This window comes from Chionomys nivalis, chromosome 19 (genome assembly GCF_950005125.1).
Source record: "Chionomys nivalis chromosome 19, mChiNiv1.1, whole genome shotgun sequence".
Classification (NCBI taxonomy): domain Eukaryota; kingdom Metazoa; phylum Chordata; class Mammalia; order Rodentia; family Cricetidae; genus Chionomys; species Chionomys nivalis.
The window spans coordinates 41,101,375-41,127,997 of NC_080104.1; the positions used below are offsets into that span (position 1 = coordinate 41,101,375).

Below are 26,623 nucleotides of genomic sequence, written 5' to 3' on the forward strand. Positions count from 1 at the left end.
CGCCCGCCGCCCAGCGGGGGCGCTGCTGGGAGGGGAGTTGGTGTGGGTTACGCACACACTCACTCAGACAGGCGGTGTGTACAGCAGGATCCCTGCACTCCCGGTGCCCCGCTTGCTCCACGCGCACCCCAGCAGTCTGTGTCTGCTCTTGCTCGACTCGACGGCGACATGGGTGTCCCCACAGTCCCAGAGGCCTGCGGCTTGCGCTGTGGGACCCTGCTCCTCGCTCTTTTCCTGACTGCATCCAGAGGTAAAGTCTGCTGGCGGCGGCGCGCAGGGGAAGAGCGCCCGGGAGTACAGCCGGGTAGGGTGGAGGGACCCAGGCAGGATGGGAGTGTCCTGAATCCCCTCAGCCTGCGGTGATCCCCACCCTACCGCTGCTCTGGGGCTGCTGGGACAGCCCAGCAGGGTGTAGTGGTGGCCGAGCACATCTGTCGGTGCTAACAGCTGCCAAAACTGCAGGCAAAGGTGTCTCTAGGGGACTGCCTGCGACACTTCCCTGCCCAGAGAACCCGGAGCAGGGGTCATGAAGAGCTTCTGCAAGGCAGGAAAGGGACGTGGAGAGTCACCTGCTCCTTTAGCGGTTGTTGACTGGCTTTTGACACCTGGAGAATCTCCCTGGCTTCCTGCTCCAGAGTCTCAGAGGGCTTGGGGGGTGTGGTGTTGTAACCCAATACCCCTTCCCTTTGACACTCTTGGATGAGTTTTGATGGGCACTCCCAGATCTGGGCAGTTTTGTCTCTCGCTCTATATTGAAATCTGATGACCCATTTGGGCGATCAGTGAATCTTGTGGTGGCCATACTGAGCAGCCAGTATGGAGTACTGGGGAAGAGAGGAGACACTCCCTGAAGAACCACACACAGGGGGGTGTCACTTCCAAAATCCAGAGTCACAGTTTTTATCTTGTCCCAGGCAGAACACAGCAGTACCCCAGAGCCTGGTCCTTACTTGCCCGGAGCAGAAGAGCTTAAAGAACAAGGGGATATTCTGATAGGTGGCCAGGTTGGTAGCCAAGGGTGTCCCTTGGAGACTGCCTGCCCCATCCTTCCTGCTCAGAAAACCCAGGACACAAGTAGCTTCTGCAAGCTGGAGAAAGGGTCCAGGCAGGGACAGTGTCAGTTGTGTCCGGGTGGAGGTGGTGGGCTCACCAGAGGGAGCCAATGGACCGATCAGAAAAGAAAGAAGAAAGTTGACATAAGGAAAGGGAGGAGAGACAGAGAACTTCTTATCAACACTGGGAGGCAGGCCTGGACCTCTGATAAGGAAAAAGGCACCCACACCCTACAGACAGAATAATGTGAGCCTGGCCTGGATGATCCCTGACACTCAAAGGGAGAGAATGAGGCAGGGATGGGGGGGTTCAGGGACGGGGTGGGGGGGATGCTACAGGCCCAGCACCAAGGTCAAGGCACCTTGAACGATAAGGCTTTCAGGAATGGGGGACAGCAGCTGGCAGGAAGACCAGTATTGTGTATACCACAGGCTACCATCTTCCCCTCAAGTGACTCCCCAAGGCCCCCTTTCTTGTCCCTTCCCTATCCTCTGTTCATCAGCCCCAATTTGGGGAACTAAGTCCCAGAGATTCCGAGTAGAGGGGCACAACTTGCAGAACATTCAACAGCAAAGAGGCCCTGAGGGGAGCAGGGAATCCGCACCCTACTGTACCTCCAAACCCAGAAGACTGCACAGCCCTGGCTTTTGGCTACTCAATCTACTTGGTGAGCTGAGGGCCACCTCCCCATGGTTCAGCTCAGGGAGGTCATTAGGGGTCTGGGTGGCTTTCAGGAAAGGGACGAATGAGTCTTTCAGCCTGAAGCTGCTCTGACCTCAGCGCTGGCTATAACCTCGGTTATAAACACAATCATGCATGCTTGTCTTTCCTATAACAGACACGGTGGTCAGGAGGTGTGGGGGCTGAGGACACTCACCAGTCAGCTGAGGTGCTGGGTTCCCTTGGGCAGAATGGCATTTGGGGCAGGGTGAAATGGGAGTCTGCGGGGAACTTCAAGAGATCAGAGTTTAGGAGGCTTGGAGCATACAGAACACACACTCCTTTCCTAGCCTGTCATGGGCTGAGATGAGGGTAGAGGGAGTGGGGGGGTGGTTGCCTTGGGATCCAGGAGCCAGCAGACCCCAGGTGGTACAGGATTTCTTCTGCACAACATTCCTAAAGTTTGAGGAAGTTACTACCTTGCCTGTCCCCAGTCTGACCCAGGAGCCCCTTTCACACAGGCACTGGTGTGGGAGACTGGCAGCTGTCTTCCCTTTCATGGTAAACAAGGCTGCAAAGCCCTATTGAGTAAACTCAGTGCTGCAAGCCTCTGACCCGGTAGTGGTCAGCTCTTAGGAAATCATATAAGCCCTGCTCAGCAGCCTGAGACTAGAGATGGCCATGCCATGGGATGCCCAGGGGCCAGAAACTCCTAAGAGTACTGAGCTAGGCTGGCTGCAAGGCAGCGCTTCCCTGCTGTGGATCTAGGAAAGGGGTACCAGATGGAAGCTACAGGATACAGGATCTTAGGCCCAAGCAGGAGAAACAGAGGGTCCTCAGAGCCCATGTGGCCTGTTCGTACTGGCTGAATCTTGAACTTGAGGTCCTAGGTTCAAAGGCAACTATTGCCCAGGACCAGTCTGGCCTTGCCAGAAATTAGCACTGGCTTTGACACCTATGGATCCCTTTTGAAGGACTGGCTGGGCCATGGCCTTCCTGGTGTTTAAGCAAGGGGTTTGGTGTATAGCTGCATGGCAGAACTTCCTCCAGCTCTAGCTTAACTGTTTTGTAGTTAGACCTGTGTTCAAATCTTAACTGGCCTTATATGAGCTGGGCAAGCTTCTTAGTATCTTTGATCAAGTCTTCATATATACTACAGGGCAATGGTCCATCCTCCCTTAGACACAGCTGTGTGGAGGAGCTGATGGGTGAAACTTCTCATGATGCCTGGTCTTTGTGATGTCGGTAGTGGGTCCTTTCCTGGTTTCTGGGGACTCCATACCAGTGGCTTTCTGAGTTTTTACTGTCTACAGAGCCCCAATGAGCATCCATGACATAGGATGCCATGGGAAAATATCACTGGGAATTCATTTCCTAGACTCCTAATGCCTGAAGGATGCCCAGGTTGGTTCTAGCTACCCATCTGGACCAAGAGTCTGAAATGGCCAGGCACCTTTAATCCCAGCACTCGGGAGGCAGAGGCAGGCAGATCTTTGTGAGTTTGAGGCCAGCCTGGTCTACAGAGTGAGTTCCAGGACAAGTTCTGTCTCAAAAAACCAACAACAACAACAACAACAACCAAAGAGTCTGAATGGCCATGGGGTGTCTGTGGTTTTCTTCCTAAGTCCTCTAGAGATGAGGCCACAACAGCCAGCCTGGCCTAGTGCGGGCTTATCTGTGGGCTTTCTCTCACATTCTGTTTGCATATTCAGCCCATTCTCTGTTGACCACCTCCAGAGTCATGAACTTGCTGAGTTAGGCTACAAACCAAGTCCTCCCACTGGCCTTTCTATCTAGGGTCTCAGCTCCCAAGGAGACCTCAGTCCTGCCTGAACTACTCCCTCAGCATGGGGCCCCAAGCACACACCTCCCCCAACCGAGCCATGTACAGGCTGGGTGACATATAGTTGCAGATGGCCGCTGCTCTCTGGGGAGGGTAATTCCCCTTGGTGCATTCTGGGTCTGTTTGCTCATCACCTGTACGTAATATCTGACGAACATTTTACCTACTTGTTTTTCCTTTAAATCTACACTTTTCTTTAAAGTAAAAAAATTAAAGGAAATTTTAAGTCAGTGTCACAAGTGGAAAGCTGGTATCATCGGCCACAAATAGAACATATAAAAGAACCCCATTGGCAAGCCAAATAAGGGAATTAAATGTTAGTTGGAAACTTAAACTGAACCAGACTCAGCATGTAAAGCCTGTTGCTGTTTCTTTGTAGAAATAATTTAAGTAAAAATTTTTAAAAAAGGACATTTTGATGATATAGTGGCATCAGCTCTGACTTTCTCTTTGATAGAATCGGGGCTAAGAGAACAGTGAACGGGGACCAAATGTCTCTCTTTATGATTCCGTGTTCTTTAATGTAAAATCAAAAGTAAAACTACTTGAGTTAATAATGCGGCCAGGCAAACTAAGCCCTCATTGGCTGGGTTAGCTGTCCATCTGTGGTAAGGAGGTGGAGCCAATCTCGGGTTGCCTCTGGTTTCTAGAGACAACATCTGCTCCCAGAGGCTGGGGTTAGAATTTTGTCCACAACATATTCTCTGTGAGACTGTAGACAGGTTTCTTTTGTGTTTTGGCTTCCTAACTCAAGCTCCTATTTCATAGACTTGGGAATTAATTAAGTAACAAGTCCGTGTCTGAGTGCTTAGAATAATCCTACCAAGGGAGCCCCTTGCATGGATGGAATCAGATCTTAGGAAGTCTCCCTGGTTGTAGCGGCCATGAGGTTGAGTCCTCCTCAGAGAGGCCTGAGTTGGAATCCTTCAGAGGAGTCTGGGTTGGAATCCTTTAGAGGAGTCTTCCCAAGCCAGGGCCCTGGCCCACTGCCCAGACCCTCCCCAGGAGGCACAGTGACTAGGGCCTCTATCCCTGGATGCAGGCCGTTTTCCCAAGGTGCTGGAAGTGTGGCTTCCTCCCATAGAGCCCTGCTTCCCCTTCCCAGCCTCCTTGGTCCATGAATGAACACTTCCTGCTGGGGCAGGGATCAATAAACACATCTGAGATACCCTTTGTCCTCCCTAGCTAGACAACCCTCTGTACAGACTTGCTGGCTTCAGCCTGCAGCCTTCACCCTGGGGCACTTCCTCTGGGTTTTGATTGGACCCTGCCTCTGTTTCCCTGTGTACCATATGTCTAGCTAATGATATAGCCCAGCCTTTCCCTTTAGGCACCTGGAGACCATCTGGGAAATGGGGCCTCTGAGCTGGGACCTGTTCCCATGCCGGGGAGGCCAGAGTTCCCATCTCTCTCCTCAGTTTAAGACTAGCAACTGTAGACAGTCAAATAATTGTTTACTTGGCAAGCTAACAGCTGGACAGACCTCAGCTGTCTGAGTAGGGCTTTCCTGACCTGACCAATCAAGCTCCAAAACTTAGGACCCACCTCCAAAACTTCTGGGGGGTTGCCTTGGTGACTGTGGGTAAAGCTAGCTCCTGTCAAGAAACAAATACAATACGAAAGCTTGTCCACACCCACACACACCCATCCCCTGTACGCCCACAGAGCCTGATGTGTGGCAAGAGGTGACGGCCTCAAAAACAAGACCGGAGGGAGAGGATGCCAAGTAAGAGTTCTTTTGAAACTTTCCGGCAGAGTCTGGGCTCTGTCGTCTGTAGCTGGACGCCACGGCTAGGAAAAGCAGCAAGGACTGTTCCCTCGGGGAGCCCTGAGCTCCACAGCCTCTGCCCTGAGCCCGACTCATGTTAAGATATTGCTAAATATTTGTGGAATGAAAGAATGTTTGGGTCCGAAGAGCAGAAGAAACAGTTGTTCTGAGTCTAGGTAGGGGTCAGCATGGGGTCAACTGAAAGATGAAATAAGGGCTCCACCCACCCTGGGAGGGTGGTTGGAAGGAGTGCTCTTCCTGTCTGCCTGCTGAAGGTGTGGGTCTCAGCTCAGTCACAGGAGCCTCAAGCAACTCACTCTATTTCTCTAGGCAGTTTTATCTTGAAAAGGAGGACGAGCACCTGCCTGTTGTACAGCACTCAGGAGGCAGCTGCAAGAGGATCACAAGTTCAAGGCCAGCCTGGGCTACAGTGAGTTTTAGACTAGGAGTTACATAGTCAAAAGCTGTCTCAAAAAAAAACAAAAATCAACCAACTAACCCCTAAGACCCAGTCAAACAAGAAACCAGACAAAAGTACAAATAATAGCAATAATTCTTTAAAAACTGAAATACATAGAATAGGGGATTATGCCCACATTAGAATAAAGTGCCTAACATATAAGAAGTGGACCTTGCCAGGTGGTTGGTGGTGGCGCACGCCTTTAATCCCAGCACTCGGGAGGTAGAGGCAGGTGGATCTCTGTGAGTTCGAGGCCAGCCTGGTCTACAAGAGCTAGTTCCAGGACAGGCTCCAAAGCTACAGAGAAACCCTGTCTCGAAAAAACAAAAACAAAAAGAGAGTGGCCCTGAGGGGCCTATAGAGATGGTTTGGGGTTAAGAGTACTTGTTGCTTTTCCAGGGGGCTTGGGTTTAGTTCCCAGCATTCTCCACACCAGACAGCTGACAACTGTCTACAATCCCAGCTCCAGCTCTGGCCTTCGTGGGTACCTGCATTCATGTGTGAATATGCACACACACACACACACACCTATCATGCTATTCTACACACACAATTAAAAACAATAAGAGTAAAAAGAAGTGGACCTGAGAGCAGAGCTGGAGGGCTTCAGACGTGGGACTCTCTCAAGGGCAGCTGCATAGGTCCACATAGCAAAGGCCTAGCCCAGGAGGCCCCAGGGCCCAGGAATCTTGCTGTCTAGGGCAGAGTATAGCAGTCCCCAGATCTGGAATTTTCCTAGCTCACAGAATCCCTCCTGCATGTATAGGGTGATCTTACTCAGTGGCAAATAGGACAAGGTGAGGGCTCAGGGGACCTGTCCCGAAGGGCCATGTTCTTCACTGGTACACGCTCAGGCCAGGGCTTGGGACACTTTCCTGTCCCATGTGAACTTGGCTACCCTAGAGTTAGGAGCTTTCCTCCCCACCCACTTTCCTGGTCTCTGACAATAACCCAGGTGGCCTAAGGGATCTGTAGCGGACATTGAGCAACATCCTCCCGACAAGTAATTATAATTCCAGCTGGGCTGCATGGGGCCCAAGAGTGTGTGTGTACACAGGTATGTGCCCAGGCCCTTCTGCATACCTGTGTGCTGTTTTCTGTAGCCCTGTGCACCAGAGTGTTTCCCCAGGGACCAGCTGCTCTAAGCTTTAGACATGAGGGGTGTTTCTGGCCCCCCTGTTCAGGACAAACCCTGCCTTTTCTGCCCCCTCTTACCTGAACCTCAAGTCTAAGATCTGAACACCCTCCAAACCAACCCCCATCCAAGGACAGCTTCTCCATCACGCTAACTCAGGAAGAGGTTTTGGTGACCTTGGGAATGAGAAGTCAGTGTGGATGGGTGGGGTGGAGGCCAGCCCCCCCCAATCCTACTCTCTCTGATCCCTGCTTTCTCCGTGGCCCCTTGAAAATAAAATGGGACTGAATCCTTTCCCCCTGCTCTGGTGCAGACCTGAGCAGGAAGTACCACTGCCTGGGCTCTGAGGGCTCTCAGCTTGGCACCCCTCCCCCCGCCGCCACGTCTCCCCGCAATTCAGGGGACACTCATGCCACACATGAGTCCTCCCTCATCCACGCCTTTGGCCTCTAAGTGTCTTGCCATTTGTCCTGTGTCCCTCAGCCATCGCAGGCCTGCAGCTCTGGTCTCTGCTCTGCCTGCCATCTTGATAGCCCCCAGGGGCTGTGCACTAGGCAAATGCTGATGGAAATGAATTTGGCTGCAAGGATGGTGGTGGCTCCCAAGCTGGAGGTAGTGAACAGAGGAGAAAGAAGGCTGGGGTTGCTGCTGTGTGGCTGCAGGGGTAGGGCAGAGGTATGGCTCCCTCTGTGGATGTCTGGGGAAAACACTTTCCTTAGGTAGCCCCCTCCTGTGTCTGGCAGAGCCAGGGATTAGCGGCCATATGCAGTCTATACAGGCCTGTGAGGGAACCTCTGGGTGGGTGTGGATAAAACCAGAGACCTAGCTAGCTGTTCGCTGTTTCAAAGAGAAACTGGAAGTTAAAATTTTCCTATTAAGTCCCCACTTAAAATTATTTTATGGGTATGGAAGTTTTTTCTGCATATATATGTTTACTATGGACATGTCTCAAGTCAGAGGAGGCCAGAAGAGGGCATCAGATGCCCGGGGACTGGAGTTAGAGACAGTTGTGAGCTACCACATGAGTGTTGGGAATTCAACCCAGGTCCTCTGGAAGAGCAACCAGTGCTGTTCAACATTGAGCAAACTCTCCAGAGCCACAAATCCATGCCTTTATAAATGTTAGCAGTTCCAAACAACAATAACAACAACAGAGCCCCGCTTTAAGAATTAGATGCAAGGTCCAAAGGCTAGAGGGGAGTTCCCGGCTTTGTGATGGTATACACGCCTGGGTTGAAGTCAATCTCCAGCAGTCCCTTGCTGTGGGATGGCGAGCAAGCAAGACCCTGTCTCTGGAGTTGGTCTCCTCACTAGTGAGGGGGGAAGAATCCAACCCTACTCTCCTGGGCTGTCACCTGCAATACAGACTCCTGGGTGTAGTCACTGCTTCTCTGTGTTCTGGGAAGCCTGTTTTACATGAGGTCTCCAGAATCTCTGCAACTTCAGCCAAACCACTTTCCCTTCCTGGGCCTGTCACTGCCTGAAAAGGAGATGGTATCTCCCCAAAGAAGGTTTGAGATCTGCACTCACCTCGGCAACAGCATTCCAGAAATCTCTTTTGTGTCTGAGCAGAGCTGGGGGATGGCTCTGGAATGTCTGTCTGTCTTCCTTACCTCGTAGGCCTAACGCTCCTCCCCTACGGGCATTCTTTGGAGCCATGTGATCATTGTCCCCCTTATATTTTCATGGGCATACACAAGCCCTGTAGTACTAGATTATCAGCTGTTACTTGTCTTTCAGACTTTTGTGGTGAAGGGTTTGAAGCCAGCTTCTCCATTCCGTTGGATTTTGGCCCCTGTCCTCGGAAGTGTTTCTTGAACGACAGAGAGAACACTTTCAGGACACTCTCACGAATGATTCCTGTCCAGGCCTTAACACCCACCCCTTCTCTTGATGTTTTATTTTTGTCTTCCAGTAAGCCTAACACTCAGCCTAATGACTCAGTGTCACTGGACTCCAGGGTGTCCTGGTTCAACTCCAAAAGTCACACCAGGCTGCCGCCTTTTGCACTGGGCCGGGCTGTGAGAACTTTAGGGGATCCCAGCCTGGCACCAATGGTCCTGGGCTCTGAGAGCAGGGAGGGAGCCTCTGAGGAGGAGATCCAGGTGGTACCTCTGGATGGGGCAGAGAGAGGAGAGAGAGCAACAGAGACAGAGAGAGTTTATGTGCACGCATGTGCATGCAAGTGTATGGAGGTCAGAGGACACCCTCAGGTGTCACTATGCACCTTGTAAAACATTTATATACTTATTTTGTGTGTGGGTGCGTGTGTGTGTGTGTGTGTGTGCAATTCATGGCATGTGTGTGAAGGCAAAGGACTACTTGCAGAAACTGGAATCTATTCTCTCCTTCCATCATGTGGCTTGAACTCTGGTCATTAAACTTGGTGGCAGGCGCCCCTCCTACCTTTTCGGACAGGGTCTCTCATTGCTCTGGAACATCACCAAGTCCAGGCTGGCTGGCCAGCAAGTTCTCGGCATCTACCTCTTTCTACCTCCCATCTCGCCGTCACTGGAATTACAGGCCTGTTCTAACACACGCAGATTCTAGGGTTCTAGGGATCCAAACCCAGGGCCTCATGTTTTGGAGGCGAACGTTTTTCTGACTGAGCAAGGACTCCGGCCCTCCATTCATATGCTCTCTGTATTCTAAACCCACTTCCCCTGACCGCCTGATCGCCTGCAGTCCCTGCAACATGAATGCAAAGCAATGCCAAGGTGTGCTGACCAGAGCCCCTCTCACATCAGAGCCCTCTGCACCCCACCTTTCTTCTCCCAGCCTGTGCTGTAGTGAGTGTCATTCTCTTCACAGGGGGGAAAACAGGCTCACACAATTAGCGAGTGGAGCAGGGGCTCTGGCTCAGATTCTAGTCTCAAAAGACTGGGTCTAGGCTAGGGATGTGGCTCGGTGCATGAAGCCCTGGGTGTGAGACCCTGTGCTGAGCTGGAGGCACATGTCCAAAATCTCACCATCTGAGAGGTAGAGACAGGAAGATTAGCTCAGGGTCATCTTCAGATACATAGTATGTCTGGGGCCAACCCATGATACATTAGCCCCTGTCTAAAAAACAACAAAACAAAACAACAACAAAAAACATGCCTTCATGCTCCATCAGGTTGAGCAACAGAGGAACTGAGGGTTGAGATGGGGGCAAGAGGATTTTTTATGTGCTTAGGGAAGATGAATGAGGTGCGTGGATGAGGACCTGTCATGCATCCCTGTCCCTCAGATGCCCTGAGTGTCCCTGCTTTCCTACTACTGTGCCTAGGTAGAAGTGCTCACTTGTGAAGTCTCATTCAAAGTCTAAAGACCCACCCCTTTTCCAAAAGGGCCACGCCCATCCCTGGAAGGGTATTTATCCCCTCCCAAGTCTCTGAAACCCAGACACTGGCTGGCCTCTGCCCACAGGGTCATGAGCACAGGTTTGTCTGTTCAGTTGGGTCACTGGCTCCCAAGTAGAGGTAAGGCACCTGGTACTGGCCCTGTCCATGCAGGTATTGGTTCGTGCTGAGTGAGGAGGAATTGGAAGAAGGTGTGGCCTGGCTGAGGAGTGGGGGTGAGCAGAAGATGTTGGTACACTCCAGGAGCATGGCCAAAGACTAAAATCTTTCATTCTCCTTTAGACCTCCTTCCTATGCAGGGGAGGGATGTCCAAGGTGGAGCCATTGCCCGCAATGGGGCTGGAACCAAGGTTCATGTTCTACTTGGGAGAAGGCCCTATCTTGGCTGGTTAGTTTGTTGTTTGGCTCAAGTCCCTCCTCTGCCCCCATCTTCTCCCCTTCCTCCCGTGCAGGTTGGAATGGAGCGTGTATTAAGCAAGGGGTCAAGGCTCAGGGAAGTCACTTGACTTGCCCAGGGTCTACAGCTGGGGAGTGACTGAAGTCAAGCTTTCTCCTCACCCTCACGCAGGTGACAGAGGCTTTCCTTTCTCTGAGCAGGTCCGGCAGTGGCCTTCAAGGTCGCCACCCCTTATTCTCTGTACGTGTGTCCTGAAGGGCAGAACGTCACCCTCACCTGCAGGATCCTGGGCTCTGTGCCCAAAGGGCACGACACGACCTTCTACAAGGCATGGTACCTCAGCTCGCGAAGTGAGGTTCAAGTATGCAAAGAACATCGGCCCATACGCAACTTCACGGCCCAGCATTTTCGTCCACACCATGGAAGCCACCAAACGGCCAATGCCAGCCATGACCAGGCCCAGGCACATGGGCTCGAGTTAGCTTTCGACCACCACGGCAACTTCTCAATCACCATACATCATGTGACCCTGCAGGACAGTGGCGTCTACTGTTGTCAGGTGTTAGAAGTCAAGCACCACCACCTAGATCAACGGTTCTACGGGTACATGGAGCTGCAGGTACAGACAGGTGAGTGTTCTGTCCAAATACCTATGGCTGGGGGTGTGGGGAGGCGGTGTCTGTATCTCTGCCACGTGACTATGTATGAGACGATGACGTGGCCCTCAAGGGTATGTTGGCTGTGTAAGGAGTGGGTGCAGACACGTGATTACCTTGTGTGTGCCTCTATTTGTGGCCAAGTGACCTTTTCATGTGAGAGGGTGTATGTACCTAAACTTAGGTAGCATTTCTTCTCCTGAGAAAATGCAGGCCATAGGGCAGCTGACCATGTACTTAGTTTAAGTTGATCATGGCTAAATGGCTATGAGCTGTGTATATATCTGCCTGTCTGCCCAGCTGAGAATGCAAGACCTGACTGAATCGAGATGTACCAGTAGGTACCCATTTGCCTTAGAAGGTGGCATGAGAACATCCAGGGTAAGAAAATGTGTGTGTGTGTGTGCGTGTGTGTGTGCATGCGTGCTCATATGCTCACACTTGCATGTGTTCACACGTGCATAGGTGTACAGACTACAGGGGCCAGCATTGCCAGGCAGGCATTAGCATGGATTCCTATGACAAGAGAGGAGCTGCTAGCCTGGACCAACCTCTACGACCCCATGAGCCTCACAGTCACCTAACAGCCCTCTCTTTGTTCCCACAGGCAAAGACTCACCATCGACATGCACTGCATACCCATCTAACGAGCAGGAGAGTGACAGTAAGGATGCCCCCCACCCCCGTCTCTTCTGGGCACTCTGTTCTTTCTGTATTGACCGTGGGCCTGGACCCCGTTCTGGACTCTCACCTCGGGACCATACGCACGCAGACCCCATTTTCTCTGCTGCTGCTGCTGCTGCTGCTTCTATTCTCCTTCTTGACTGTGGCCCCGGAAGCCCCGGCCCCTGTCACTACTTGCTCTGTGAAGCACGGATCGCCATTCCCACTCGGCAGAGGTGACACATGCTCACACTGCCCAGTGGCACAGCAGGCCCGTGACTGTAGCCTGTTCATCTCTGTTCAGAGCCCTTCTCCTGTGCACGTGGAAGGGGACTGGGCATGCAGTATGCAGGGCAGCCCCGGTGCTGGCCCAGAGAGAGCTGGAGGGCTCTGCTCTCAGGGAGGCTGGACACACAGAGGTTGGTTGGCGAATGCCCTATGGCATCTACAGTAGACAAGGGGACATACATGTCTTAGGGTGCCCCCCACTTCCACAGAAAGAGGGCTGTGATTTATAGGTTCATCAGGTATCTAGTGTGAGCTAGCTCTTGCTTAGGCTCTGGAGGGGCAGAAGGGAAAACCCTGAACCTGACCTCATGCATGAGGGTTTGAGCCAGCCGAACAACAGCCTTGTGTGAAGCCTCAATGACCAAAGCAACTTTCTAGTCAAATTACATGTATTTTCAAACCAACCAACAACCCCACCATGTACAAAAATGAGTGAGATCCAGCCACACTGAGTGTGGCAGGGAGGCCTTTGGTTCACACCCTTCTGCCACACACTGCTGAGCTCCAGTGTGTCCTCAGCACCAAGCCACTGGGCTGTCCTCACTTCCCCTCTGAGCATCCTCTTCCTTCCCACCAAACAGTTCACACTGTGTGCCCACATGTATGTGTTTGAGGGACAGAGTGGTGGGGCATGGGCGATGGTCACTTCCCCATGGCTCCTTCACTCTGAGCAATCACCCCAGCCCTGCTTCTTCCTCAAGAATCTCTCTTTGCAAACTACTTCTGCTACTGCCTGGCATGTCATGAGTAGGGGAAAAGGAGGTTCAGGCAGGTCATGGCTGACCTAGAACTTGCTATGTAGAACAGGCTGGCCTCAGATTTGCAGCAATCCTCCTGCCTTTGCCTATGAAGTTCTGGGATTTTCAGGTGTAAACCACTACACCCGACTTCAACGGGACTTTGTGAAAAGAAGCCGTATGTTTTCAATCTTGGGGACAGAGACACAAGATAGTAGAGGGGAGAGTACTGGAGAAGTGTGAAGTGGACAGGCCAAGGAGGTTGGGGACTTTCCTAGTCCTGAGACTCTAGAAGAAAAACGCAAGGGGGAGGTGGAAGTGTAAACTTGACCTCCAAGGTGGTTCGCCTTTCTTTTCCTCGCATCTCCACCCTTGGGTTTTGATGTCTTAAACCCTTGCCAATTCTTGGAGCTCTGACATCGCTTTCTGGCTCTGGCTTCCTTGAGCTATTGTCCAGTGAAGTGTCTTGTTGGGGGCCAAAAGAACATGCTCCATCCTACTGCGGTTGTTGAGGGCAGGGGATGACTGGTGACCTCTGATGTCCCCTTCCACATTCCTGGTTCATGCAGTCTCCACACTGGCCACTAAACCTGAGTTGGTTCCTGGGTAGACATTGGGAGTGTGTGTGGAGAGTCTGGGGAGCACTACCGCTTTCTGCATGATTTCTCTATTGAGGAACGGGAATACCTACGACAAGTTATGTTATCTAAGCACACGTTACCTAGGGCATGGGATGGGAACCGCGTGTGTCTCAGGTCCAGGAAGCTGGAGAACAAAACAGTAGGGAGGGGGTGAAGACTGCACTGAGTAATCAGCCACCAGTCTGCAAGGATAGCTCCATCACCATGGAGGTGTGGGTACTGATTTCCTCTTGATGCACAGGAGGCCTAACATCCCAAGGCAACTTGTCCGTCCCTGTGCTAAGGGATGGGAACTGATGGTACACACAGGTGGGTTTCTGAACCCATTTCTAGAATCTTTGCCTGGCCACCCATGCCATTGCTAAACAGGCCCCAGGGCCAGCTGCTAAACACTATTCTCTGCCGTTCATTAACTCTGGAAGGCCCCAACCTCAACTCTCATACACAAGCACACAGGCGCGGCACTAGCTGGGACTGTTAATGATGCTTCCAGGCCAGCTCTTTGTTTTTCCCCTTTTTCTAATTCCAGTCTGAGTAGCTAAATGCTACCCTGTAGGAGAGTAGAGCTTAGATTAAACCAGGACCAAGTCCAAGTGCGTTTCAGGTAAGAGGAAGTGTTGGGGAGGGGAAGGAGCCTGCCCAAGGTGTGGGCTGACATTTCAAGGCATTGCCGAGGGGCCGTGGATTTCCCCTGCGATCAGGACAGGGCGGGGCACCCTGTCTCTGTACCCTTCCCATCCTGTTACAGCAGGATGTGCCAGATGATGCTTTCCTTAGCCTCCTTTGCACACACCTACAGGGTACCTGGCAGGCTCTGAACATAGACTGAGCAAGCAGGGCCTTCCCATCCTGCCTACTCTGAGAGGACCTGGCACATGCCGTGGGGGTGGGCTTTGGCAACTACTTCCGCCAGTGTCTCATCCCCTTCCCAGGAAGAGCCTGGCTCCAGATGGTGACTAAGTTTTCTCTGCAATGGGTGCCACCTTGGAGTAAAGGCAACGGCAGTCAGGGTGGCTTTACAAAGGTGTCCTAAGCCTCTGGGGGCAGCCGGGTCCACATACATACCTCTAGAGCCTGCCCCAACAGTAGCCTGGACAGCAAGCCCAGCGTACAAGGAAACAGGCTCAGGAAGTGAAACCAAAAAACTGTAGAGGGCTGCCACTTGCAGACAAGAGGGTCGGGCAGGGAGGTCCCGGCCAAATCTCCAAGGCAGGTTGTGAGCACCTGGCTAACTGCGCCACGAGTTGCTTAGTAACTGTGGGATGAGAGAAGAGTGCTTCTGCAGCCAGCTTCTCAGGTTGCCCACAGTAAGGTCCTTGGATGGGGTTTAGCCACACTGAATGGCATGAATTATGGACCGTTTTCACTTTCAATATTCCGCGTTCAGATGCAGCCGCATTAAAACCGGCAGGGATGCCGCTTTCCTGTGGATTGGAACGTCCTTTGAAATTCGCCTAGCAATTGGTACTGTTTCCATACCAATGGGTACTTCTAAAGTGCCTGCCAATGGTCTGCTCGGTTCCATACACCTCACTGTGAGCCCATTTATGCTTCCACATTGCTTAGCCTTACAGTGGGATAAAAATGGCCTTTGTTCCCAAATAAAGTGCAGAGGCAGCAAATAGACCACGGCACATCCGGCTCCTAGAGCTCTCTGGAGGTGAACCCGATGCTATGACAAGAGATCCTAGCCATGCTTTGGCAGAGAGAAAGGCTCAAATTGGGAAGGAAATGGCCTTACTCTAGTTGTGGTTCCAAGGGCTCGTCTGTTCCCAGCTAAACTCCTGGAGTCAGCAGATGGACTGAAATAAACCAACCCCCAATGATATGGGGCTCATGCAGTGGCATGGCCCTTTCTGAGACAATTTTGCAACAGCCTAGGAGAAAACACGCACAGGATGGTCTGTGGCTCAGCGCTTTGATGGTAAGTGCTTAGGTCCAGATGTACTGCCTGGGAGAGCAGAAATCTGAGCCCAAGGATTCTTTGTTGCAGTATGAGGACTGTTGAAAATGGAAGTAAACAATGTCCCCACCAGACAGGGATGTTTCCATCCATTTGGGGCAAGTTGTATATAATAGAGCCCTGGGAAGAATGAAGTGGGTCTCTGTGTAGACAGAGAGATGTCCAAACTGTGTTTGGGGGTCTGGAGAACATTCTTCTGTGTTTCCATAAGATAAGACCAGATCTAGATAGAGGAGGTCTGTTGGCTGTGAGGGGCTCCAGGTTGAGGGGAAGGATGAGACTTTTTTTTTTTTTTATGTGTTTACATTTCTGTGTGTGCATGTATGTTATGTGTACATACAGAGCCAGAGGTTGATGTTTGGTATCTTCCTTAATTGCTCGCTGCTTAAGTTTTTGAGGTAGATTCTTTCACTGACACTATAGCTTATAGTTAGGCCAAACTGGCTGACCAGTGATTCCCACGGATTCTCCCATCTCCACACACCCCGACCACCCCCTCAGTTGACAGCTACATGTGACCACACCTGGCTTCTTAAAAGGGTTCTGGAGAGCTTTCAGGTGACTGTGCTTACACAGCAACCACTTTACCGACTGAGACATTTTTCAAGCCCCTTTGTTTTTGGCTATTTAAAGATTTTTTTTTTTAATGGACATTTCTCTAGTCTTCCTCCCTGTCTCGAGTGCTGGGAATGGAATTCAGGGGCTATGCATGCTAGTCAAATGTTACACCCCTAGCCTAATTCTCTAATTCTTGTGGCAAATTTTATTCTCTTGTAACTGGTGTGTGTGTGCACGCGTGCATGCGTGATCACGGGGCCAAGCTTCCAGGGTTTTTACCCTAGAAAGATCAAAGATCCCCTCAAAGGATGGGCTAGGGTTTGTTTTTATTTTTTGAGACATGGTTTCTCTATGTAGTCCTGACTGTGCTAGAACTCACTCTGTAGACCGGGCTGGCCTTGAACTCACTGAGATCCACCTGCTTTTGCCTCCTGAGTGCAAAGTGGAGTTAAAGGCTTGCACCATCATGCCTGGTAAGGCTGGAGTATTCTGTCTTCATTGCATTAAAACATTCATCTTTAAAAGCAAGTGGGGTGGGGACACAGGGCTGTCTCTGAAAGGAGGTCACTAGACCTTCCTGGCTTCTTCAGGTCACTAAGTGTCTGGATATGAGACCCGGATGCCTGGGCCTCTGATCCTGTCTGCTCTGAAACTGTGGGTGTGGTTTGGACAACTACTTCTTCTTCTTTTTCTTTTTTAAAAGATTTACTTATTATGTATACAATGTTCCTCCTGCATTTACATCTATGACAGAAGAGGGCACCAGATCTCATTACAGATGGTTGTGAGCCATCATGTGGTTGCTGGGAATTGAACTCAGGACCTCTGAAAGAACAGCCAGTGTTCTTAACCTCTGAGCCATCTCTCCAGCCTCAACAACTACTTCTTCCAGTGCCTCATCATCTTCCTATGAAGAGCCTGGCTCCAGATGGAGACTAAGCTTTCTCTGCAATGGGCGCCCTTTGGAATAAAGGGAACTGCAGTCAGGGTGGCTTTACAAAGGTGTCCTAAGCCTTTGGGGTAGCCAGGTCCACATACATACCTCCAGAGTCTGTACCCACAGAGCTTGGGAACCTTCTCACAAATGCTAAGTGGATTCCATTCCTGCCCAGCTCTCTTCTCCCATCTAATAGAATCTGACCACCTCTGGGGCGGGGGGGTCATTTTGTGACCCAGTTTCCCTTCAGAAGTGGGAAAGGGACCCTCACGTCTGCTGCTCTTGTCCTTCTAGGTATCACAGCTGCAGCCCTGGCCACGGGTGCCTGCATTGTGGGGATCCTCTGCCTGCCTCTCATCCTGCTGCTGGTCTATAAGCAGAGGCAGGTGGCCTCTCACCGCCGTAAGTACCTTCGGCCGGGATGGGGTGGGGTTTCCTGGCTGTGAGGTCAGGGAAAGCATGGGACATGAGGGCTGCACAGGCCTTTCCCACTTTGCAGCCCTGCAAGGAGCTGATTCTGTGAGAGAGAAGGGCACCTACATATGCCTTTCTTTCCAGGTCTGATGTCTGCCAGCGGCTTCAGTGCCCAGGCAGGGCTGGCTTGGCACTCCATATGAATGAGTAGGTAACCACAATGAATGGCAGGGCTAGCTCAAACTGGTTTATAAGGATGCTGCTGCTCGGAGATCTCTTAGAGACCTGCTTGTGTCTGTGGGTGGGTTTGTTTTGTAATGAGCAGCAGTTGCTGGGACAGAAACAAGTTTTGGGATGTGAGAACTAGCGAAGCTTTTAGCTGGAGCTTCAGTTGTCCCTCTCCTTCCACAGACAAGAGCTCAGACTCTGCACGTTAACTAACTGAATGCCATAGACATTGGAAATGCAGAGCTGAGGTGGCCCCTAGTTGCTGGGGTCACCCTGCCAGGCACTATGCCAAGTAGTCACATCTGTGCTTTACTTATTCACCACAACACCCCAAATAGGGGACATTGCTGTCCTCATTTTACAGACAGACAAATCGAGGCTGGGGGGGGGGGCACGGTTCCCTGACTTCCCCGGGGCCCGGGGTGGTTCCCTGATTTGCCTAACGAAACCCACTGCAAATAAACGGTGGAGCCAGGCTTCAAGTTCATGGCCACAAACACCAGTCTCATCCCTTTTCTGGCTGACAAGGCCCCTTGTCTGCCCCAGCCTCTCCTATGAGCCTTGTTCAGCCTACATTCTCTGAGGGGTGGGAGCCCGGTGGGTGGGGGGGCTCTGTTCCTGCACTTCCTCCCTCTGCCTTGCTGCAGAAGGTAATTGAGGGAAGGCTATTGTCACCGGGTCACACCAGATTTCCTCTGCCCTCCCCTTCACCTCCCAATCAGCCTGCCATCCCCTTACCCTCTTTCCTGGAGGCCCCCAGTGAGCCCCTGTGGGCTGTGGCCACCTCACCCTTCCTCTCAGAGGGTTTCTTCCAGTTATAAACCTACTGCAGCCTGCCTGTGGGCATCCCTAAAGGGGCAGCACATGGAGCATGTGACAGATTAGAGTGAAGGAGGGGGAGAAATGGCAGAGGGGGCAGCAGGGGAGATACCAGGTTAGGCTAGGTTCCGATGGATTCCCAGGTGCTTTCTGTTTTCTCTTCCCTTTGCCCAGACCACGGCAGTGTCTGGTCATGTGGTCAGATGGTCATGTGGTCAGATGGTCATGTGGTCAGATGTGACCAAGCACTGGGAAGAAGACCCTTCTGGGCTGGCAGCTACAAGAGTTCTGGGGGCTTCACGCAGCCTTTCTTGGGCCCAACCTTTCTTGTAGGGCATCTACAGGGTTCCCATTCTGCTCATGGGACCTAGTGGAACAGAGATGGCTGGAGGGAAAAAGATTGAAGTGTGTGTGTGTGTGTGTGTGTGTTTGTGTGCGTGCGTGTACATGTGATGTGTGTGTTACCATTCATGTGGGGTTCTGAAGACACAGGCCCCATTCACTTATACCTTCAATCTAAACACTGGCTTCCAACTTCCCATCTGTCCCAGGAAAGCATGTGACCTGGACTTAGAGACTAGCCCTGTGATGACAATGGGCTGGAATGGGCTGCCCTTCATGCCATGTTGAGTGACTGTGGAGAACAGCCTTGTCCTGTAGCCTGCTACTGTCCCAGAGTAAGGATGTCTCATGTACAGTAACAGGAAAGGGGACAATAATTTATCTCCTAGCACACGCCTTTAATCCCAGCCCTCGCGAGGCAGAGGCAGGCAGGTCTCCAAGTCTGAGGTCCATCTGGTCTACATAGTGAGTTTCAGGCCAGCCAGAACTACATAGTGAGACCCTGTCTTGAAAAAAACAACAAAAAAAATTATCTTCTAAAGCAGATACTTCCAAGTCTCTTCTCTGCTTCTTAATGGAATTCCCCAAATCCATCGTGTGACTTCAGACTTAGCAACAGAAACACATGTCAGAAGTGTTAATGCCTAGACAAACAGAGCTCTGAAGGATGGGCCGTGGTGTCTGGGGAGTCATTGATCCATACAGACCCCAGAGTAGCAGCAAAAGCAACCAGCAAGTCTCAGCACTTGGGCTGCATAAGGTCAGTGGCAGGTTAGCTCCTAGGGCATGGTGTACTCTGGGCAGAAAGCTCCTGAGTGCTGGGCTGGGGGCTGGGTTGCCTGGAGACTAGCATGCTGGGGACGAGAGGAAAGAATGAACGGGCAGCTCGGCATCCCTCAGCTCTAAAGTGGAGGTGCCATCTTTACCCCAGAGCAAAGTGGTGAGGACGGGCTTGGCCCACACAGCCTGACACAGAGAGTTACTCTGTCAGCAGAAGTGACCTAGATTTCAGGAACTTTGTGCAACTTCCCTGTGTTTGTCTTGCTGATGCCCCTCCCCCAGGCCATTTCCCCATGCAAACCTCCTCCTATAAGAAGGATCTGTGAGGCTGTGGGGAGCTGCAAGAAAGAGGGAAGTTGGTGTCCTTGCATTTGGATGATGGGCAGTTTTAGGGGGACCCCAAGGATGGTAGTGACTTGTGGGGGAGAAAATGACAGAAAGGATGGGATGTGATGGAGAGATTGAGGAAAGGATGGACCTTCTAATCTTAGGAGCTGACCTTGAACCCTCTACCCTATAAGCTGTGACTTAAGATCAGAGAGGTAAACCTCCCAATAGGAAGCGATTGCCTTTGGTTGAAACTTAGATTCTCAAGTTGTGACATTGTTAGGATGCAGGGAAAAGTGTAAGCCTGGGGCCAAACATCATCCCACATGTGGAAAAGACAGACGTATTTCACTGGTACACAAAGGCATCTGTACCTTGCATCCACCTGCTAGACAAACACATGGAACTTGGGATTCTTCAGGGAAAAGTACGGCTCCTGGGCATGCTCCCAGTGCAGGGGGTGGGGCCTGCAGTAGGCTTCCTTCCTGTGACCAGCTTTTCTGTCTATCTGTAGGTGCCCAGGAGTTGGTGACGATGGACAGGTAAGGCCCACAGTGACTCTGATAAATTTTCTGGGACCCAGACATCAGGGAAGGGGTGTTCCTGTGTGATGTGGGGTCCCTACTCAGCTTGACACAGCTGATCAGAGCAACATCTGGCACATATGGCCTAGTGGGCTGCTCTGTGTGCCACCTTTTCCCCTGCTAGACCCTGATTCTGCTTGGAAGTGCTTTAGCGGGCACCTTTGGGTCTCAGTGGCCACCCTGGCTGAGGATGAACAGGAGTAGAAATAGCTGGCTGGGGTAAACATTACAAATGCATAGGAGGCCCATGACCCAGGCCCAGCCCAGTGCACAGGGGATGGCTTGGCTGTGCCTGGCATTCCACGAGAAAGCTCTCAGGCTGAGCAGGCATGAACAAGCTGATGGCTACTCTGGGGGGCCAGAGGTCAGAGACGGACAGTCAGGACAATGTTATCTGTGCTTGGGCTTGGGCTGGCTTGGATAAGCTTGGTCCCTGTCCTACAATGTGCTTGAAGGAGATAGCATCTCAGATATGCCAAAGGAAGGTCTACCAGTGATCCCACTAGAACCTTGGAGCTGAAAGGCTTTCACAGGCCACCCCTGTCCCAGCTAGGAAGAAAATAAAATAAAAGGGAGACAGGAAGGACAGAAGTTCTCTGGCACTGACCACCCCTAATTCTGCTTCTCTGGCAGCAACACCCAAGGTATCGAAAACCCAGGCTTTGAGAACACCCCACCCTTCCAGGGGATGCCCGAGGCAAAGACCAGACCCCCACTGTCCTATGTGGCCCAGCGGCAACCTTCGGAATCAGGACGGCATCTACTCTCTGACCCCAGCACACCTCTGTCTCCTCCAGGCCCTGGGGATGTCTTCTTTCCATCCCTAGGTGAGTGTCACCAGATTTTACAGTACCCTGACTAATAAACAATAGAACTGTAGGCTCTGCAGGGCCCCCCAACATTGGGGAGTCTTCATGGTGCAGAGTTGAACAAGGATATACAGGCACCCCCCAAATTCACTTCCTTGTCCTTTCTTTTACAGATCCAGTCCCTGACTCCCCTAACTCTGAAGTCATCTAAACCAGCTTGGGGACCACGGACAATGGTACCTGGATTAGGGGCAGGTGCATTTGATCTATGGCTGGCCTTTTAAACAGACCTTTAGGCATTGGCCCCAGCCTCCCCTCTCCTGATCTGAGTCTAGACTTTGCTTTACAAGATGTGTGGACCCTCCCGGCTACCACTTCTGGATGCTACACAGGGTTGGGACAGGGTGGGGAGAAGATGCTGGACTGCTCATTGCTGTTCTCAAGATCTCGGGGTGCCCAGTGCTCCCTAGAGACTTCACATTGCCAGAACAGATGCCAAATGACTTAAGAAGTCCCAGAGTGTCCGGGTTGGCAGCAGCTTTTCTTCGTGGGAACCAGCAGCCCAGATGGGATGAGGTAACCACCTTGCCACCCTCCGAGGCAAGGGACACAAGCTATGAGAGACTCCTGCCCTGCTGTGGATGTGTGGTTGACCTGCCATTTTGTCTGAGGATACTCTGTTGGCCTGACTCTATCCCCCAGACTCTGGAGCTTGGCTTGCCTATGCCCCACCAGGGGAGCTTCCTCAACAGCCTGCCAGCCATTTGAGGGTCTGTCAACAGTTTAAGTGACTCTGGGCTCTCATGGCCTGTATGGCAGTCTGCAGAGTTCAGTGGCCAGAGGCTCTGAAACAGGAAGGACATGTTGTGTCCAGGAGCCACTGTGTCATGAGCCATGTCGTACACGAAGGGTGGTAAGGGCAGATGGGGAAGGTGAGTGGATACTGGTCTTCCTGTCCTCATCACCCACCAGTCCCACTGCTCAGTGTGGGGCAGTGACAAAGGTGACCTCCATGATGTCCTATCTATACTGGGCCACTTCTTAGTATGAAAGAGATGCTATTAAAAACAGTACGTGGCAACAGCTGTACACAGCAAGGAGGGGATGGTAGGCATTTAGCTTTAAGGCCCTGGAGGTGGGGAGTTCAGGGAGGGTGTGGAATGGGGGCATCTAGGGCCTGGGGATCCTTCCAGCCCTGACCACTGATCTTCAGGGTGACCTACAGGCATATAAAAGCGCTTGTCCCTCCCTGGTCTGATGTTGCTCTTGGTTCCCATCTCCAGGGTCTGGCATGACCCGGGCACACAAGGAGAATCCTTCATGGAGGATTTAAAGTATGAACAGGAAAGACAGACCCTTTGAGGTAGAAACTGCGCAGCTGATGTCTGAGAGTGAGGAGGAGTGAGGCTGGGCAAGTCACCCTCAGCCTCCAGTGGGACGGTAGCCCCATCACTGGAAAAGCTGCAATCCCCCCTCCCCCCCGGCTTCCTGCAGCTTCCCCTGGCAGAAGTGAACTGGGCCTGGGTAGGAAAGCTCATACCCAGGGCCCGCAGGCAAGAAGAAACCCACTCCTTGCCTGGGGGCAGATGGGTAGGGGTACAGAGAACAGTTCCAGGCTGGATCACAGCAGTAAGTAAGCTGGGAACTCGGACAGGTTGTCTGGTAAGGTCCAAGAGCATAGGCCCCTGTGGGATGCCAGCTATGTCTGAGACTTGGAGTTCTGAAGACTCTCTGTATCATCACAGGAGTGTTGGGGTAGTCAGGACACCCAAACCATGACTCCTCTTTTGTTCCCAGGGTCCCCTCTTTCACCCCATCTGTTGCCATAGGCTCTATGCAATTACTATAGATAGACAGAGTGTGTTGTTCTTTTGGCTTTTAGGGCACCAGGCTGGAGTGGGGGAAGTGCCAGCTGTTTTGGGGCCTCTGTCAAAGAAAAAGCCCCCACACATCAGCTATAAGATGAATATAGCCTGTCCCCTGGGGGAGGCTGGCCTATCTCCAGCCCTAAGCTTCAGACCTTGCCACCCAGATGTCTTCTAAGAATTTGACTGTCGAGCCCCTGTCTGGCTGTTGCTCTGTGGAAAGGGGAGGAGCCCCCCAACCTCCCCAGCAGAGCAGCCACTCACTTCCTGCCCAGCTTCAGCTTCCTTCTGCAGGGCTCTAGTCTCTTCTCTTCTGGACCCTGCAAGCGCAGGCACGTCAGCTTCATGGTTTCCTGTTTTTGATGCAGTTTTTGTGTGGTCCAGGCTCTGTCTACATCCATGAACTTGGGTCCTACCACCTGGCTGCTACTGTGGAGGGGCGGGGTCTGGGGGTTGGGAATGGAGGGGTCCTGCCCTGGGGGCGAGAGATTGGGTGGTGATGAGACAGAGTAGGAAACTGAGCTTCCAGGAGGAGGGAGGAGCCCTGTAGTCTTCCAAGCCATATTGGACTCCTGGTATTAGCAGGAGCCTAGGAAGAGATGTCATATGTCCTGAAGAACTAATTCACCCTTAGGAGGTATATCAGAAATCAGGGGGTGCTTTGCCTATCTCTAGTAAAGCTCTCCTTGGGATTGGGATGGGAGGGACCAGTAGGAAAGGTTTCTGATGCAGCAAGGACGTCTTGACAGGCCAAAGGGCCACTGGTGGCTCTTGTAGACCGAGCAGGCCCTGCTGGAGTACTGTAGTGTGCCTCAGACTAGCTTCTCCAAAGAGCAGTCCGGGGCCACCCTGCTTCTGTCTGACCAGTATTTTCCCTGCACGAGGTAGCTGAGAGCCCGGACAGAGACTTCAGTCCTTCAGGGACTGCTCCCCGGAGGAAGGCCTTGGAGGAGGCAGCTAGGCTGAGGGCTGCAGAGGGCTGGTGATCTTTGATAATCTTGGTCCTGGTAGTAGGCTACCTCATGGAAAAGAGTTTCCTGAGTGTGAGCTGGAGCAGCACCCCACGGCTGACCTGGCTATAGTGGGAGCCCTGGGGAACTAAAATAGGCAAAAGAGGAACTGGGGGTGCCAAGTGGGATAGCGGGAGGCACAAGTCCCTTGAAAACAAACAGCCCAGCTGAGTGCCAGTCCCAGACCATAGAGAGCATGAACCATGTGGCCCATGCCCTGCATGGCTGCTCCTTTCCCCTGACACTTTCCTTGCCCACAATGAATGTGAGTCTTGGGAAGGCAGGGAGTAACAACAGTTTGAGACGAACTGATAGCTGATACACAATCCTTGGGTAACTGGGCTGAATCAGGACCCCAGGATTATACTCTGGGGACCTAGCTTTGTCTGGGCCTGCTAGGATTTCCATAATGGCATTACGGCTTTGAGCTCGTGATGCCAAGGGATAAACATTTCACTGGGTTTTGTGGTTTTGATCTGTTGGTGTGGCTTTCTGGAATATTTGGTAGTAGGAATTAAGATGTGATGATACAGCTGATCAGAGTGCTGAGATTGATTGCTAATGCCTGCCTTGGATACAGGAAGAGGAAGTAGCAGTATGGATGCCATTTCTTAATCTTTTTTGTTAAAATATGCTTCCCCAAAGATTTTCATGTGTGTTTTTGCTTATTTGACATCAACCCTGAAAGTCTTTTTGTGTGCATGTGTACAAAGGATGCATGAATATATGTTTATGTGTATGTATATGGAAGAAGGAAATCACCATTGGGTGTCTTCCTCCATTCCTCTGCAATGCATTTTTAAAAAGATTTATTTACTTTATGAATGTTTTACCTAAATGCATTTATATGCATCATGTGTATGCCTGTTGGATCCCTTGGAAATAGAGTTATAAATAGTTATGAGCTGCCGTATGAATGCTGGGAATCAAACCTGGATCCTTTGCAAGAGCAACAAATTAAAAGATGGATTTTAATTACTGAGCTATGTTTCTAGCCCTACCATTGTATTTTTAGTATATATTTCAATATTTTATGTGCATGGGTTTTTGCCTGCATGTATGTATGAGCACCACATGTGTGCCCGGTGCCTGTGGAGGCCAGGGGAGGGGAGCACTGGATCTGTTGGAAATGGAGTTATTGACAGCTGTGAGCTGCCATGTGGGTGGAATCAACCTGGGTCCTCTGGAAACAGAGCAAGTGCTCTTAACTACTGAGCCTTCTCTTCCAGGGCCTCTGCTTTATTTTTGACAGACTCTTCAGTGAATGCGGAGCTCACCAATAGACTGGGCAGACTGAGCAGCAAGCTCTGTGGATCTGCCTGTCTCTGAACCCCGCCCACCTCTACCTCCACCCTACCCCCATCAACAGCTAGGGTCACAGAATACATGCCGTCATGTCTGGCTCTTTTCTGTGAATGCTGGGGATTAGAACTCGGGTCCTCATGCTTGTGTGACAAGCACTGTATCTACTGAGCTACCCCACCAAGAGTCTTTACTGTCCCCTCTTAATGCAGAAGGAAATGGTGGTTCTGAAAGGCTTCTGTGTGGCTGGGGACTACTGGTGGCTCCCATTGCCTCTCAGGCCTGTCCCCCCTCCCTTCATTGAACCAGGACCTGCTATTGCCCTCAGCTTGTGCACACTGGGCTCCTGAGAGGTGAACCTGAACCCACAAGTTTGTGGTTCCAGTTCGCTCCATTCCAGAAATATATTCTTATTTATGCTCTGTCTTCTCTGGCCTTCTCATGACCCAGAGGACCTAATGTGTGGGCTCCTCCCATACCACTTGTCACCCCTTCCTGCCTGCTGACCTCCAGGCCAAATAACTTCTGGAGGGCACTGGGGCCCATCCACTAGACATGTTGGCATCAGGGGAAAGGGAAGGGACCAGAGCTCCGTCTGACCACTGAGTCCTAGGACCTCGGCCAGCTGTGTGTCCAGCATCTGACCAGTGGCAGAATGTCTTTCAACCAGTAAGATGAGCTACAGCTGGGGCTTTAATGACCGCACATCCTGTTGCTCTCTGACAGTGTATTTGATAAATTGCTTTCAAAAAAAAAAAAAAAAAGTCAAGGTGAAAGGCCAGGGGCTGGGTTCCTCTTGCTGACCTGGGGCAGTTCTGCCTTCCTGATGTGAACACAGGGAAATGCCTAGGCTGGGGCCGGAGGTATTGCCAGGAAAACTTGGGTCCTTATTGCAGAGGCTCGCTTTAAAGAATGTAGTGAGCTCTAGGTCAGTGTTTCCACCTCACGGCCCACCTTGGAGCCCAGGCCAGGGGTGTGGATTTTCTCTCTAGTAACCCGAGTAGTCAGGGTTATCTGCGACTGTATTTCCTGCTGCTGGCTGC

The 26,623-nt window shown here is 51.7% G+C and overlaps 2 protein-coding genes across 2 annotated transcripts in view; one reads left to right on the forward strand and one right to left on the reverse strand.

Annotated features, from left to right (window-relative positions):
- Positions 1-26,623, reverse strand: part of LOC130890397 (cadherin-23-like) — a 54,480-nt gene that overhangs the window by 21,407 nt on the left and 6,450 nt on the right. The gene's annotated exons all lie outside the window — the stretch shown is intronic.
- Positions 27-25,242, forward strand: Vsir (V-set immunoregulatory receptor). The gene is made up of 7 exons (XM_057794286.1): positions 27-250; positions 10,858-11,286; positions 11,921-11,977; positions 17,395-17,502; positions 20,525-20,552; positions 21,228-21,421; positions 21,577-25,242. Exons 1-7 carry the CDS (start codon positions 169-171, stop codon positions 21,612-21,614), a joined length of 936 nt encoding a protein of 311 aa, XP_057650269.1. The 5' UTR covers positions 27-168; the 3' UTR covers positions 21,615-25,242.